Source organism: Serpula lacrymans (genome assembly GCF_000218685.1).
Source record: "Serpula lacrymans var. lacrymans S7.9 unplaced genomic scaffold SERLAscaffold_2, whole genome shotgun sequence".
NCBI lineage: Eukaryota > Fungi > Basidiomycota > Agaricomycetes > Boletales > Serpulaceae > Serpula > Serpula lacrymans.
Window position 1 is genome coordinate 281,619 of NW_006763291.1, and position 15,392 is coordinate 297,010.

General features: G+C 42.2%; 3 protein-coding genes across 3 annotated transcripts; all 3 read right to left on the bottom strand.

Moving 5' to 3' along the window:
- Positions 1–6,480: 6,480 nt before the first annotated feature.
- SERLADRAFT_433017 (uncharacterized protein) lies at positions 6,481–6,852 on the bottom strand (the record flags this gene model as incomplete). The annotated part of the gene is made up of 2 exons (XM_007313181.1): positions 6,481–6,687; positions 6,745–6,852. 2 exons carry the CDS (start codon positions 6,850–6,852, stop codon positions 6,481–6,483), a joined length of 315 nt encoding a protein of 104 aa, XP_007313243.1.
- A 2,213-nt stretch (positions 6,853–9,065) lies between these two features.
- On the bottom strand, positions 9,066–11,001 carry SERLADRAFT_433018 (uncharacterized protein; the record flags this gene model as incomplete). Its single annotated transcript, XM_007313182.1, has 6 exons — positions 9,066–9,410; positions 9,544–9,649; positions 9,696–9,862; positions 10,422–10,563; positions 10,623–10,852; positions 10,927–11,001. The coding sequence occupies 6 exons, from the start codon at positions 10,999–11,001 to the stop codon at positions 9,066–9,068; spliced, it is 1,065 nt and encodes a 354-aa protein (XP_007313244.1).
- Positions 11,002–12,362: 1,361 nt separating this feature from the next.
- On the bottom strand, positions 12,363–13,080 carry SERLADRAFT_405170 (uncharacterized protein; the record flags this gene model as incomplete). Its single annotated transcript, XM_007313183.1, has 5 exons — positions 12,363–12,388; positions 12,548–12,718; positions 12,781–12,905; positions 12,960–12,976; positions 13,009–13,080. 5 exons carry the CDS (start codon positions 13,078–13,080, stop codon positions 12,363–12,365), a joined length of 411 nt encoding a protein of 136 aa, XP_007313245.1.
- Positions 13,081–15,392: the final 2,312 nt, after the last annotated feature.

The following is a 15,392-nucleotide window of genomic DNA, read 5'->3' on the forward strand; positions in this document are numbered from 1 at the left end:
AATATCAAATATTATTTAAATGCCTTGCCAGCCACTGAAATGCCTAAATATTAGTCATTGCTTGAAATATACAATGAAAGAGTTGCTATGTAAAGGCCATTACAATCTCAGTTTGCAATGCCAATTGCCATGAGCGCTACAATGTCATTACCAGGCCAGGCTCAAATTGTAATTAGAAAAATACATTATCAAATGAACCTTTTATCTTTACAATGGACTAGTGGTTGTTATCAATGATTTGTATAATTGTTATCAGGAAACTTGTAATCATTATTGAGGAATTCTTATCATTATCAGGGAACTCTTATTATTATCTATTAAGAACAAAGCTTGAAGGAAGTGTCTAGCCACTTGCTGAGAGCAATCAGGGACTGGAACTAGAGTCCAATGTGAGTAACTATATTATTAGAGAGTATGACAGGTTTACAGTACCTAGAGTCCAATGTGAGTAACTAGAGAATAGGAAGCATTGGACTCTGCAGTACTGTCCGAAGTTTTGTAAACAAAGGTAAACAAAGCAGCCACAAAGGCAAAATAATAGAGAACACAATCAATAGTGAATGATAGAAGAATAGATAGAGAAAGGAATAAAAATATATAGGTAGCACAAAGGTGCAGAATCACCAAAACTAACATTATCATGGAATCCTTATCACTGAGATACAATGCCAATCATTATTACATTTATTTGACTTACATTACCAGGATTCAGACTAAGGGCCTTGTACTTTATTACAGTTACACATTACTACCAAATTGGAGCATAATAACCACTACACTATTCTACCGTATTTACTATATCATTATGCTTCAATATGATACACAAATTTATGCCATTGTAAGGTCACTGCAGTATGCACTTATCTGTATGTGCCAACTTTCAATGCTTTAGTGTGGGGTGCTACACTGGCTCAATATGTGAATGGAACATGTTAACCAACTGTACTAAAGACAAAGAGAAATATAAGCTACTTTTGAGATCTTGTAGTAGCACATTGATATCCAAAAGTACCAGTAACTTTCCTTCCTCTTTTCCCTCGCACATTAGCACTCAATGAAACTTCTGAAACCTCAACTTCTGCGTCTACTAGGCCAGGAGCAACGGCAGGTCCAGATTGAGCAACTGAAGGCCCTAGATTCTCGGCTACAGCAACACTCTGAGTGTCTGAATCTGTCAATGTATTCATATCCAGAGAGAGTAAGATTATTTCTATGATTTTGTGATTAAACTTACAATAACTGCAGCCCAAGCAACTGATCCTGGAGTGACACTGCAGATACCCCAGTTCTGCACATTGGTGTGTGCACCTCCAGTGCTACTACTTTCCTGATGGAGGGAGGTGCTACCGCACAGAGCAACCTTTAAAAGCTAAGTTTATGTTAGAATATAACAAGTGAAAACATTGAATATAAGGACTTACTTGAACAAGAATCTCCCAATTGCCAAAAACTGTCCTGTATGCTGTATCTTCCTTCAAGTTCGGAAATAAAATTGGCAGGATAATCTTGTACTTTGGATTGTTTGCGGATACTCCAAGCATCTCCTGTATCTTGGCAACATTAGCTTGATCATACTTGATATTGGTAAAATACTTTGCAGGGAGATTGAATATATCCCCGGCAACTGGGCAAATCTTTTTAATTTTGTTTGAACGGGAATCAGCAATAGTAATTTTCAGCTATCATACAGATCAAAAATAATGGGAGCGCAAACAGGAAGGCCACTTACAAGATCACTGAAGTGATTAGTAATCCTAATTGGATGGAGTTACATAGAGAAATGGCCATATAGTTTTTCTAATAATGCACTTTCTTGCATTATGGCAGATGCATAATATTCTGGGCTATTGGATGAGGGTGGCTCTTTTTGACGTGGCTTGATCATGATGTCTGTGTTGGGAAACATCTCAACCATAAGCCCATACTTGTGTGACTCCTTCTGTATGACTGCCTCCTGAACAGCGAGTTCATCTGGTATCTCTGATCATCCTTTACACTTTGGTTTGTTAGCCTCCAAGGTCTTATTTTGCTCCTTTAATGACCTATTCTGCTCCTTTAACGACCTATTTTCCTCTACTAACTTCTGAACTTGAAGCTGCAGTACTTTGAGTGCCTGATGTGATTTCACAATTCAGAACTTAAGTTTGAATGTTACTGGCCATTACCTACATCTGCAAGTTACGTTTTTGAGGCGCTAGGACCTGGGATATTGATACAGGAAGCCAGAGTGTCATCATCTACTAAATCCTCTAGTTCCCAGTTGGAGAAACGCGACATAGTTGGTAATGCTAATCACCAGGAGTGACCAACAGTTTTGGAGGGGCAGGCAATGTAACATAAGTTAGTTTTGACCCTTTCAATAGTGCCAGAATACTGCCTACCTTGAAGTGTGAGGCATAAAGTTTCTGGGAGCTGTGATAATGCCATTTCGGCCATTTGGATTGAAAACAGCTGGTCCAAACGTGTTGTCCATACCAGGAAATCAACGTAAAGTATACACAATGGAGGGGGATACTAGGTTGTAGGTTTATGACTAAAGACTCTTCTTGCTGTGATGCGAGAAGCTTCATCCTCAGCTAAATCATGTAATTTTAGTCAACTTTGTAGCCAATGATAGGATGTAAAATGTGCCTTTGTGCATCAGATATTATGGGCCCAATTTTTTTGGAGAGAGGGCCCTTGTGGCTAGTAATAATAATGTAATAGATGAATATGAGCACCAGTGTCGATGATGACAACTGCAGTTAGAAAACCACACACAAAAACAAACTAACACATAATCCTCCCAGATTCCACGGAACTTGTTTATGGGCTTTGCCTCCTAGAACAGTGGAGTGGTCTGGTTGTTTGTGGGGTGGTACGTATAATGATCCTTCAAAGTAAAACCCAGAGATGTATGGGTGTGGGTTTTGAGGAGGAGGGATAGTTGGAATATAAAAAGATAGGGGCTTTGTGGTGAGTATAGATGAGCACTACCTTGCTAATTGTAGTACAAAGTAGGTTTTAGAATGACAAGGTAATGAGGTTCCCAGTGATAGCAGGCTCCTGACACACAAACTGTAGTGCTCAGAAAGACTCTAATTGAAAGGGATGATAATGACCTTCAAAAGTAACGAGTGATAATGACAGCAATTAACAGTTGTAGCAGTGGGAAGTGTTGTGACCACACTGAATCACAAGTAGCAGAGTAGTGAACTTGAGATTAGAGAAGAAGTCTGGATTGGAGTTCTTGTTGTTGTTTTACAAGGTAAAATACAGGTGTTTATATAGTGACAGAAAAGTAGGCTATGCACAGTATAGCTGTGCAAAAAGAATGAGAAAGAACATGAAGGAAGGAGTGTACGCTGACAAATCCTGCATAGGTAGTACAGGATAAGATTGTCAAAAACAAAAAGAAAGGGATAGAACAATGAATGCTGTGAGTAATGTCACAGGTTTGTACAGCCATAAAATAAAGTCCAATAGCAAAAAGAGAGCAGGAAAATCATGATGTCATGGGAAAATGCAGTAAAAAAAGGGCAAGGCAAAACACTATCAGTATCAACACAGTTCCTTTATTGTCAGTCAGGCATTCTAAAAAAATATGTGTCCATAAAAATGATTCAAAAAATCAAAAATAATCACACTGTAAATGAATGTTCTGCTGAAAAAAAAAGAAACTGGAGCCACTGGTCTACCACCTAGTCCAAATCCAATGGTTTCATGGCCTTACCAATGGACTGGTTGTGTTGGACTACCTGGTCAAATGAGGGAGGGAGAGGAGTAGTTTCAATTTGGAACAAGTAAGTCCCAGGCAGCGTGTGGTAGCTGTAGCTGTAGCAAAGACGATGGACGAAAGATAAGTGTACCCAAGTGAATGGGACGGCGATGTACATAGGCAATGCAAGGGGATGAACCTTCTCCAGCTCACAAACTACCCACCCACACTCCAACCAGGCAGGACAAGCGACCAATGTTTTGATGGTATACTATGGAAGATCAACATCATGAAGATGGACCTGTTGCCCTATTTGGACCGGCTGCCGGGGCTTTGCTGATATCAGCAGTGGCACGTGGTAGTCAATGGATTGGCGATGGAAGCGGATAGGAAGTGGTGATATCAGAAATGGTGGGGGAGCAAAGAAGATGAGGAGGAGGAGGGTGGAGGTGACAAAGAGGTGGATTAGAAATGGGATCCAGAAACGACCGTTGGGTGAGAATAAAAAGGAGAGGAAGGGTCCCATGGTGGGGCTGAGTAAAGTAAAAAGCAAGGGAGAATGACGAAAGTGAGGGCACAATGTGTAGCCAGTGGCGACACAAAAATTTGCCAAAATGCCAAAATGCGGAAAGTACGGAATGGAAAAGCAAAGGTGAGCGCAACTGGATTGCCTAGTAGGGGTGGTGCTGATCAGCCAAGTCTTTTTGAATATTTGCTTCGTTATTGACACCTGTTTATGCTACCAATCAACTTTGGTGCATGACAACGGTATTTACTGATACTAATGGCTTTGTAATATACAAATCTGCCTCGGGGATATCACTTTAACAACTAGTAAACACTATTTACAATGAAATACTATGGCTATTGTCTCTTTTTACTCTTTAGCTTTAAGATTAAAAACCAGCAAAAAGCAAACAAAAGCATGTATTAAAAACTCCGTATTAGGCCAAACCAGACACGATAGGACTGTTGAGCCTTACTAATACCAGGCCAGAATTGTCCGTGTCCTCTGCTTGAATTGACAGATATCCTTTATCACAGCACTCAGGCTGAATTAACAGGTCACCCTGGTGAGCTTGATCAGCATACTCTGGCACTTCAGCACGATCAGCCGTGTCAGCGCAATCAATGTGGCTAGCGTATTCACACTCATCACACGTATTATCCTTACAGGTATCTGATCAAACCTGTCCACAGCGTTTTGTATCTAATATGTTATCCAAATATTTTACAGCATTATCAGGCCGCATTTGGCCAAATCATGAAAAACAGATTTTTGCAACAGACATACATAGGAGTAATTTAAAACTCATAAATCAATTTGCACAAGCTACATTCTCCGATGAGATGTGCCAAAATAATAACAGAGGAGGAGCATACCATAGCCTATGATTAGATGTTGCAATAGAGTAATCCTTTCCAAAATATTTGCCATCAGAAGCTCCTTGTCTACCTGGACATTGTTGGTGGAAGGCCTACTCAAAGAAAAGTGACACTCAGTCTCAATAACTTGAGCAAGCTGCTCTATTGAGGGTGGTTGTATAAGGTAAAGGGGATAGAGAAACCAAGTTTGGCAGGAATGATGGTCTGGGAGAACTAGTCAATAGTTCGTGTAAAACATTGGGTGGCATTTGTGGGCCATAGTCTCATCAAAGAACTCCAATGATCATGATATGGCATTTCGTGGTTGGTACATGTCCTGGCATGATTGTGGCTGTTATACTCAAGGTATATGAGAATGTAACCCAGTCAATATCTTATTCAGATTTTCATTTTTGTTAGCGGAATATAAATGCATTCCAAGGCATTGTAAAACATCACAATAATTCCTGTTCATTAGAACCTTATATCTGAATGACCGCTCAATTTTCTTGGTACACAACTGAACAATAATGCAATCGCAACAATCTGATCTGATGACAGGCATATCCATGAAGAACCATTAGTGTAAGTTCCTTTCAACTAAATTGCAATGATGTTCAAATTTTTGAGCTTACGATAACTCCCTCCAATAAGCTCAACAAGGGTGGGACATTTGCAATAATGTGACAAGGTTAACATGATTTTTTTAGTTCATGATATTCATATCCACAATGGTCAACTAATGTCAGTTGTCTACAACTCTTTATCAGTGCAGTTCAATTCACGTCAATATTTATGACTGTGCAGTAATTATATCACAATATGCTGAGTCCACGATAAGCCTATCGATAGAGATTTAACAATGTGAGTTCTTTCAAACTACATAGCAAAGCCATGAATTGTTTTGCACTTGCAATAAATGGTATATCTAACACTTAATATATGTCAGATGTCGACAATGGCATGATGAAGTCTTTGTAATTTTTTGAGCTTATAATATTTGCACCCATAATGGTCCGAGGGTGCTCCAAGCTCGATTTGCTAGGGATAAAAAATGCAACACCTTACAACTTCTTGGTAAGTATAGTATCTGATTTGATTTGGCTTTCTAGCCATTTGTAATTACAAGGTAAACTTAGCAATAAATTTGGTGCCATGACTACAATATCCAACTCAGTGGATTCAGCAATCACAGTACAGTTATATTTCAACATTAGCGTCAAGCCTTCTGAGAGCAAAAGTCTATGGGTCGGTTCCAAGTACATGTACTATATAGCATCCTAATTATCAATGACCATGTTTCACATGAACAAAATAGTGAGAAGCCACTGTGAAATAGTTCCAAGATACTGAGTGATATACTGGCATGGGGGATCTGTAATGTAAAGTAAAAGAGGTGGTGAAATGAAGATACTGCATCATAAGTCATCAAAATTGTCAAATATATCAGGCTTGTCCTTGTTGTTGTCATCAAACTCCCCATCATCAAAGTCCATTTCCACGGCATTGATGTCCATATCCTCCTCTTCGGGGTCAACCTCGTCTTTGTCCTCCATCACCTGGACCCCATCAAATGCCAGCCTTTTCTCTGCTGACCTTGCCCCGCTGGTGGTTGGTTGGTCCGCCTGAATTGATCTGTAAACTCCAGCTATACACTCCCTCTAAGGTCTTCTACTGTGCACCGTCACATCCTCTTCCTTGTCAGACGCCTTGTCGACTATATCTTTGCTCAGGACCAATTGCGAGCAAGCCATATGGCTAATGCCACCCCCACAGAATCTCATGAACATGTTGCAATCAACAAAACTGTTCTTGGTAAGCCAATGTAAACAGTCAACAGGGAAGGAAAAACTTACATGTTAACATAATATGCACTCTAATCATCGGATTCACCAGGAGCATGGCCAGCAGATGGGCCTGGCCTCAACAAGACAGAGGTTTGTTCATCATGGAAGGCGGTGTCATGCACCAAAGTTGATTGGTAGCATGGACAGGTGTCAATAACGAAGCGAATGTTCAAAAAGACTCGCCTTTGCGCCACACAGGCACAGTGCCACGTGGAATAGTAATTAATATTGCCCTTTTTGAACTTGTGGCTGATCAGCACCACCTCTATTAGGCAATCCAGTCACACTCACCTTTGCTTTTCCATCTGGTACTTTCCGTATTTCGGCATTTCGGCAAATTTTCGCGTCGCCACTGGCTACACATTGCATTGCGCCCTCGCTTTTGTCGTTTCCCTTACTCCCCTTCCTTTGCCTAGCCCCACCATGGGCCCCTTCCTCTCCTTTTTATTCTCACCCGACGGTCGTTTCTGGGTCCCCATTTTAGTTCACCTCCTCGTCACCTCCACCCTCCTCCTCCTCATCTTCTTTGCACCCCCACCATTTCTGATGTCACCACTTCCTATCCGCTTCCATCGCCGATCCGTTGACTACCACGTGCCACTGCTGATATCAGCAAAGCCCCGGCGGCCGGTCCAAATAGGGCAACAGGTCCATCTTCATGACGTCGATCTGCCATCATATACTATCAAAACATCGGTCGCTCGTCTTGCCTGGTTGGAGCGTGGGTGGGTAGTTTTTGAGCTGGAGAAGGTTCATCCCCTTGCGTCGCCCATGTTCATCGCTGTCCCATTCACTTGGGTACACTTATCTTTTGTCCATCGTCTTCGCTACAGCTACACCTACCATACGCTGCCTGGGACTCACTTGTTCCAAATTGGAACTACTCCTCTCCCTCCCTTGTTTGATCAGGTGGTCCAACACAACCAGTCCATTGGTAAGGCCATGGAACTGTCGGATTTGGACTAGGTGGTGGACCGGTGGCTCCAGATTCTTTTTCTTCAGCAGAACATTCATTTACAGTGCGATTATTTTTGATTTTTGAATCATTTTTATGGACACATATTTTTTTAGAATGCCTGACTGACAATAAAGGAACTGTGTTGATACTGATAGTGTTTTGCCTTGCTCTTTTTTTACTGCATCTTCCCATGACATCATGATTTTCCTGCTCTCCTTTTGCTATTGGACTTTACTTTATAGCTGTACAAACCTGTGATATTACTCACAGCATTTATTGTTCTATCCCTTTCTTTTCTTTTTTTGACAATCTTATCCTGTACTACCTACGCAGGATTCGTCAGCGTACATTCCTTCCTTCATATTCTTTCTCATTCTTTTTGCACAGCTATACTGTGCATAGCCTACTTCTCTTTTACTATATAAACCCCTGTATTCTACCTTGTAAAAAAAAAACAAGAACTCCAATCCAGACTTCTTCTCTAATCTCAAGTTCACTACTCTGCTACTTGTGATCCAGTGTGGTCACAACACTTCCCACTTCTACCACTGTCAACTGCTGTCATCGTCACTTCCCACTTTTGAAGTCATTGTCATCCCTTTCGATTAGAGTCCTTCTGAGCACTACAGTTTGTGCGTCAGGAGCCTGCTATCACTGGGAACCTCGTCATATTGTCGTTCTCAAACCTACCTTGTGCTACGATTAGCAAGGTAGTGCTCGTCTATACTCGTCACAAAGCCCCTATCCTTCTATAAATTCAACTATCCCTCCTCCTCAAAACCCACACTCATACACCTCTGGGTTTTACTTTGAAGGATCTTTATACGTACCACCCCACGAACAACCAGACCACTCCACTGTTCTAGGAGGCAAAGCCCATAAACAAGTTCTGTGGAATCTGGGAGGATTGTGTGTTAGTTTGTTTTGTGTGTGGTTTTCTAACAGCAGTTCTCATCATCGACAGCGCCTGGATGTTGGACCCTTGTTCCTGCCTTTCAACACCTTCATTATTGTGGGTGTCTTTGGGAGCTTGATGGTGAGGGTGTAAGGTAGGTTCCGGCTCATTACGCATCATCCTCCTGAGGTGCAGCTCTTGGATCAAAAGCTGCTTTATGACTCGCATTTTGTTGGTACGCCTATAAAAGTGCTTGACCGAGCAATGTGCTAATTCACCCTATTACAGAAGTATTATTGTGGTTTAATTAGGTTTTTTTGGGGATATAAACTCAGCTATTCGTGTGGTATACGAGTCCGTGCAACCAAAGAGGCGAATTATGCGCACGTAGTCTGCGAGTGCATGAAACTTGTAAGTACCCAGATTGAATACCTTATTACGGGTACCGGTCCCTTCTGTCTTACTCAGAGTGGGTTTGTCTTTCAGCCTCCGAAGACAAGCAGCCTTTTCACGTGGTAATTCCGTTGTCTTGAAAGCTGAACATGTAATATCCCAAAATTGGCGGGCTAGCTTGCAAAGGGCTTTAAGCGCCGTGTCTAGTAATTCCAGAGTAGATTTTGTGTGAATATGTAACTTGGCAAGTGCATGCTATTCAGACAGTCGGAAAAGGAAGGTTTGTAATATTTTATTGTGCTCTGGGGGAAATAAGCCTTTGAAAGCCAGCATAAAGCACTACAGGTCAATAAGTAAGCATGTCTCAGCACAAATAGAAAAACTATACCTGCAGTATGTCCTCAAAGTTCCTTGCTGCTAATTTCCTCATCTGAAATACATTTGCAACGAATGCGCGGATGGTTCCTTGGCCAAAGGGAAGAATTTGACGATACCTATAAGGAAGTCAGATAAATTACAAAATATATTTTGCTTACAAACCTTGCGTCTAAATCAGCAACGGCTGAGTGACTGATGGAAAAGAGAAGACAGATGAGATGGGTGAAGGTTGACTTCCATACACCAAGCTCAAACTCGTGCATTAAGTCCACCACGGAGATCTGAAAAGAATCAAAACCGAAAGGACTCAGCCTCTCTGCAAATGCATTCTAAAATGTAAATTAGTTATTGGAGACTTGTGAACAGAGTTCTGAACAAACATACTATGGTCGGCACCAGAGATTCAGACTGTAATAAAACTTGGACCGCTTTTATAACAACCAAGAATTATTTACTCCGGCACACACAAGAACACACTATAGAGAAGAGAGAAGGAGGGATCACCCCTCAGGTTTCAGTGGGTTGGTTGTGCTAGACAACAGGAGGACTCACTGAGGAGTCTCCATGTATTGCTCCTGTATATATACTAAAATACATGAGGTACTGTACAGTTGTAAATAAAGTTTAAAGTCCAATGTCTAGCATGTGACCTGTCACATGGTGAGCCTAGACACTGGTCAGGTGATGTGTCACATAACTTGGTCATGTGACTATGAAAAGTCGAAAATGTAAAGTAAAGTAAATGGTCACATGACTGGTCATGTGACTTGGAAAATGAAAAGTCAAGTACAAAAGTGAAGCGTAAGTAGGTGCTGGTATGTCAATTGTAACAGCTTTTCCGTTGACTGGTACACCTTGTTTGTAGATAAAATCTCTAGCGAGCGACACCTTTCCTGCGATATAAACACAAGCTTGCAAAAGTCGGGCTTGAAGATTGTGAACTAGGCCTGATTGATCACAATGTGATAGTTGGACCAAACAGCAAGGACATGGGCATTTTCCCATATCTCGGATTGCAGCGAGCATAACCCTATGTACATATGATACGTAAACAAACTATAAGAGGGTCCACAAAGCACTAGCACTCACTTTTCAGGGTAGTCTGCGGAGTAGGTAAGGATTTGTGGATAGAATCTCCTGAATATCCCGTCAAAACACTTGATAATTATACCGTGCTTGTAGGGGTGCATAAAATTGGAATCGAGAAGCAGCCTCCAGACTTCATGTATAAGCTCTGAACGACAATGGGTGATAAGAGCGGTAGACTTTTGCGTTTGCTGAACGACTATTGATAAGAACTCTTGGAGGTTATCTGGCAACTACTGGATTTTAACACCAGAATCTTGGAATAAGCAAAATAAACCTACTGTTGGTATATACGCAATATGCTGACATGCTCTGGAAGTGAGCCTCCCGCAAGCGTATTTTGATAGGTTGCCGAGATACATGTAAATAGGTGCCTGGGCATTTCCAAATGATGCAAGACTTGTGGAGTCTGACCAGAACATTAGGGCTGCAATGACCCTTTCCAACTTGCATCCGGGTTCGGGTGGTTGTCTGCTTAGCTTTTCCTAAGCTTCAAGCCAGGCATCAGAGGTGTAGAGTTCATTGCACATGCACTCCTCAGGGCCACCAGAGGGAGGAACCCAAAACCATTTGAAAGAAAACAGATGAAGCCCCTTTGCAGAGACCTCAGAAAGGACCGATTGAAGGACCAAGATGATAGGGTGGTATCTGAAGTGAGGAATAGAGAAAACTTTACCATTTCCGTTTGCATCCATCGTCCTAGTAGGAATACAAATGTTTACTTCACTCTCTTTCCAACCATCATATGTGAAAGGGTTATCACTGGGAGAATCAGACTGATCAAAAACCTGGTTTGCGTGATGGGCATTAAAGCTACGCAAGTCCTTAATATTGAAGTCCGGGGCCAAGATAATGTCTCAGACAAGTCGCATCACCTCCCTCTCAGATTTTTGATGGGAGCCGGTGATCATCCACTTCATGATACAATGTATAGACATATTAGTAAAGGGCCAGGGAGCTGGGTGGGATGAGTGATTAGATTGCAATACCATGGTATCCCCGGTCATTGTGGGATCCCTATATCTTACTTGCCAAAGATCTTGAGGGCTAATCTTGTCTTCAGGATCATATGAGGGGCAGCTTGCATATTGATGATCAAGGCCAAATTTGTTTATGGAAGTCCTTATTCCGTCCCTAATAAACAGCAGCACTTTAGAAATTGTGGAAGGCTCTACTGGAACGTCTATCAGTGCAGGTCCTTCAGGAATATTATCACAGTATAGATCAGGGAGTCTGGTGGACTGATCACTCCCAGAATCCTGTATAGATGTTTCTCGATGAGGTTGTGATATGGATGCTGTAGAATCAGGAAACCCAACCATGGATGATGACAAGAAGGTTGGAGGAAGAGAAGTGGAGATACATGTTGAGTCAAGAGCTCCATGGCCGAACCTATCCGAGACCCTGCAAACATTATCACTTGGTGCTAAGAGATTAATTTATGTCGGCAATTACTCACAACAAGGCAGTGTTTGTGTGATATAACGGTGCAGAGGTGTTGCACAATCTATTAAGCGCAGTAAACCTTGCCCTCAACTTTTCAAGTTTTTCCTCGCGTTTTTCTACTGCATGAGCCTGCAATTCTTTGTATAGCTTGCAAGAATGTCAATGTTTACTGAGTCCTTGTTGACAGGTGGATGTACGGCCACAAAGTTTGCTGCATAATAACATGGCAAAGATGTAGAGGAAAAGAAAATGGAGTGGTAAGCCCTTCATAATAATTGCTGGTTAAAGCGCTGATACCTACAGAATGGCAGTGGTAGAATCAGCTTCAATAAAATGTAAGGAAGTCAGAAAAAAAGCAAAATAAGTGCACCAACTTAAATCAGTCATCCAGAAAGGACCAGAAATTTGTGAGACATTGACCTGTGACCCCTCAATACAGTGCACCAAGTCCTCCTCAGGTACATATCACCTATAGAGCTCACATTGACGAGCTTCATCCGCCCATCTATGCTCCCACCTCTTGCGCTGAGATCTCAGTAAACTTGTGTTTGTGCGCAAGCGGGCTATTGCCTCCAATAATCTGTTGTTCTTGTCACACAATGCCTCGTTGTCTGTGAACATTGCAACTTTTGAAGCTAAAAGTTTCTCGTATTCTGTATGTAAGAAGCAATTTGAGAGTTAAAGAATATTCTCAGAGGGAAGTTTTACATAGTACCAGAGGGAAGATTATCCAAAATCCTATCTTTTTGACTAGCCTGAACTTGATGGGTGATATTGCAATCTGGACAATCCAACAGAGGCCCAAAGAAAGCGGCGGCTATTCCACCGAGCGCACCCATGCTTCATATTGGTCAGTTTTGGCGTCTGAATTTTGGATAGATTGAACAAACTTACAATTGAAACCAGGTGGCCTGTTGGCATGCAGGTCCGGTGCAGAACTCACTGTGGAAATATGTGTTATTGTTGCTAGAGGTTGAATTTGGAGGTTGTACACGGGCGGAGTGGTCTGAATCATCTGCCAGTGAGTTATTCATGTGCATATCAGCTATCATAGTAATGTGATAAGGTGTGAGCAAGTGCGGCAACAATAGTTTGATATTTAGATAGTGTTTGACTTCTCCTTTTTATACAGAAACGTACGACTTTAACCCCTTCAACATTGACGGGCTCTCATAGATCCTACAATCCAATGTCAGTAGTGAAGCAATATTATCGCTGTTGGCGAGGTTGGACCCATACCCCGGCAGTTCGGTGGGATTTGGAACAACAGATACTGGTGGCAAAGCATTCCTGCCTTGAATTGGTGATCGCGACTTGCTGTCACGCAGGTTGGACCTCAACCACACCAGTTATAAGGTAATTGTCAAGTGATGTGTGCTTTCAATTGATTCATGATGTAATCTTAGATGTAATTCCATTTGACGATTGTTGGCTAAATTATGCTTCACGACAATGTTGCATAACTTGGGGGAATATCTCTGTGTAAGTCGCAATCCCCGAGCTTTTAGTCACTGCACTGCCAATGTTCTTAAAATCCCACTTGAATCCGCTGGCATTGTCAAGACGGATCACCCGAAGGCAATTCCACCAAGTTGGGCCATCTAAGTCTTGTCACAACCTTTTGGCGACCACGGCGAGCCTCAGCTACTTACATGCAGCATTGTTGACAATTTGCATCCACGGTGTGACTTATACTATGGACTTCACTATGGATTACCAGCAGGACTTGGAGTTGGACGTGACAATGGTTGACTCGGATATGGATCATACTGTAAGTGCCACTGGGGGTCTGGGTAGGTTAAGTAATACAATATGGTTCAAGTCTGTCAAACCCAAGCGGCGGCGTAGGGAAGCCATGGAATGGCAAAGTACCCGTTTTAAGCAAGAGTCTAGCTTCTGCAGAGGCGTTGAAGGGCAGCAGGCTTGTGATTTCTACCGTGGTACAGAGAATCAACAAGATACTGATTTGTACCAGGGACTCCCGGGTCAACAGTATTACTTACATCAAGACACCAGGCAGGAATCCAACTGGCTTCAAAGCGTCAAGAACCAGCCAGCAGGCTTTGGGTCTCGGTCCCGGTGTCATGCACCAAAGTTGATTGGTAGCATGGACAGGTGTCAATAATGAAGCAAATATTCAAAAGACTCGCCTTTGCGCCACACAGGCACAGTGCCACGTGGAATAGTAATTAATAAATATTGCCCTTTTTGAACTTGTGGCTGATCAGCACCACCTCTATTAGGCAATCCAGTCACGCTCACCTTTGCTTTTCCATCTGGTACTTTCCGTGTGTCGGCATTTCGGCAAATTTTTTATTTTTGTGTCGCCACTGGCTACACATTGCATTGCGCCCTCGCTTTTGTCGTTTCCCTTACTCCCCTTCCTTTGCCTAGCCCAACCATGGGCCCCTTCCTCTCCTTTTTATTCTCACCTGATGGTCGTTTCTGGATCCCCATTCTAATCCACTTTTCCGTCACCTCCACCCTCCTCCTCCTCATTTTATTTGCACCCCCACCATTTCTGATGTCACCACTTCCTATCCGCTTCCGTCGCTGATCCGTTGACTACCACGTGCCACTGCTGATATCAGCAAAGCCCCGGCGGCCGGTTCAAATAGGGCAACAGGTCCATCTTTATGACGTCAATCTACCATCATATACTATCAAAACATCGGTCGCTCGTCTTGCCTGGTTGGAGCGTGGGTGGGTAATTTTTGAGCTGGAGAAGGTTCATCCCCTTGCGTCGCCCATGTTCATCGCTGTCCCATTCACTTGGGTACACTTATCTTTTGTCCATCGTCTTCGCTACAGCTACACCTACCATACGCTGCCTGGGACTCACTTGTTCCAAATTGGAACTACTCCTCTCCCTCCCTTGTTTGATCAGGTGGTCCAACACAACCAGTCCATTGGTAAGGCCATGGAACTGTCGGATTTGGACTAGGTGGTGGACCGGTGGCTCCAGATTCTTTTTCTTCAGCAGAACATTCATTTACAGTGCGATTATTTTTGATTTTTGAATCATTTTTATGGACACATATTTTTTTAGAATGTCTGACTGATAATAAAGGAACTGTGTTGATACTGATAGTGTTTTGCCTTGCCCTTTTTTTACTGCATCTTCCCATGACATCATGATTTTCCTGCTCTCTTTTTGCTATTGGACTTTACTTTATGGCTGTACAAACCTGTGATATTACTCACAGCATTTATTGTTCTATCCCTTTCTTTTCCTTTTTTTGACAATCTTATCCTGTACTACCTATGCAGGATTTGTCAGTGTACATTCCTTCCTTCATATTCTTTCTCATTCTTTTTGCACAGCTA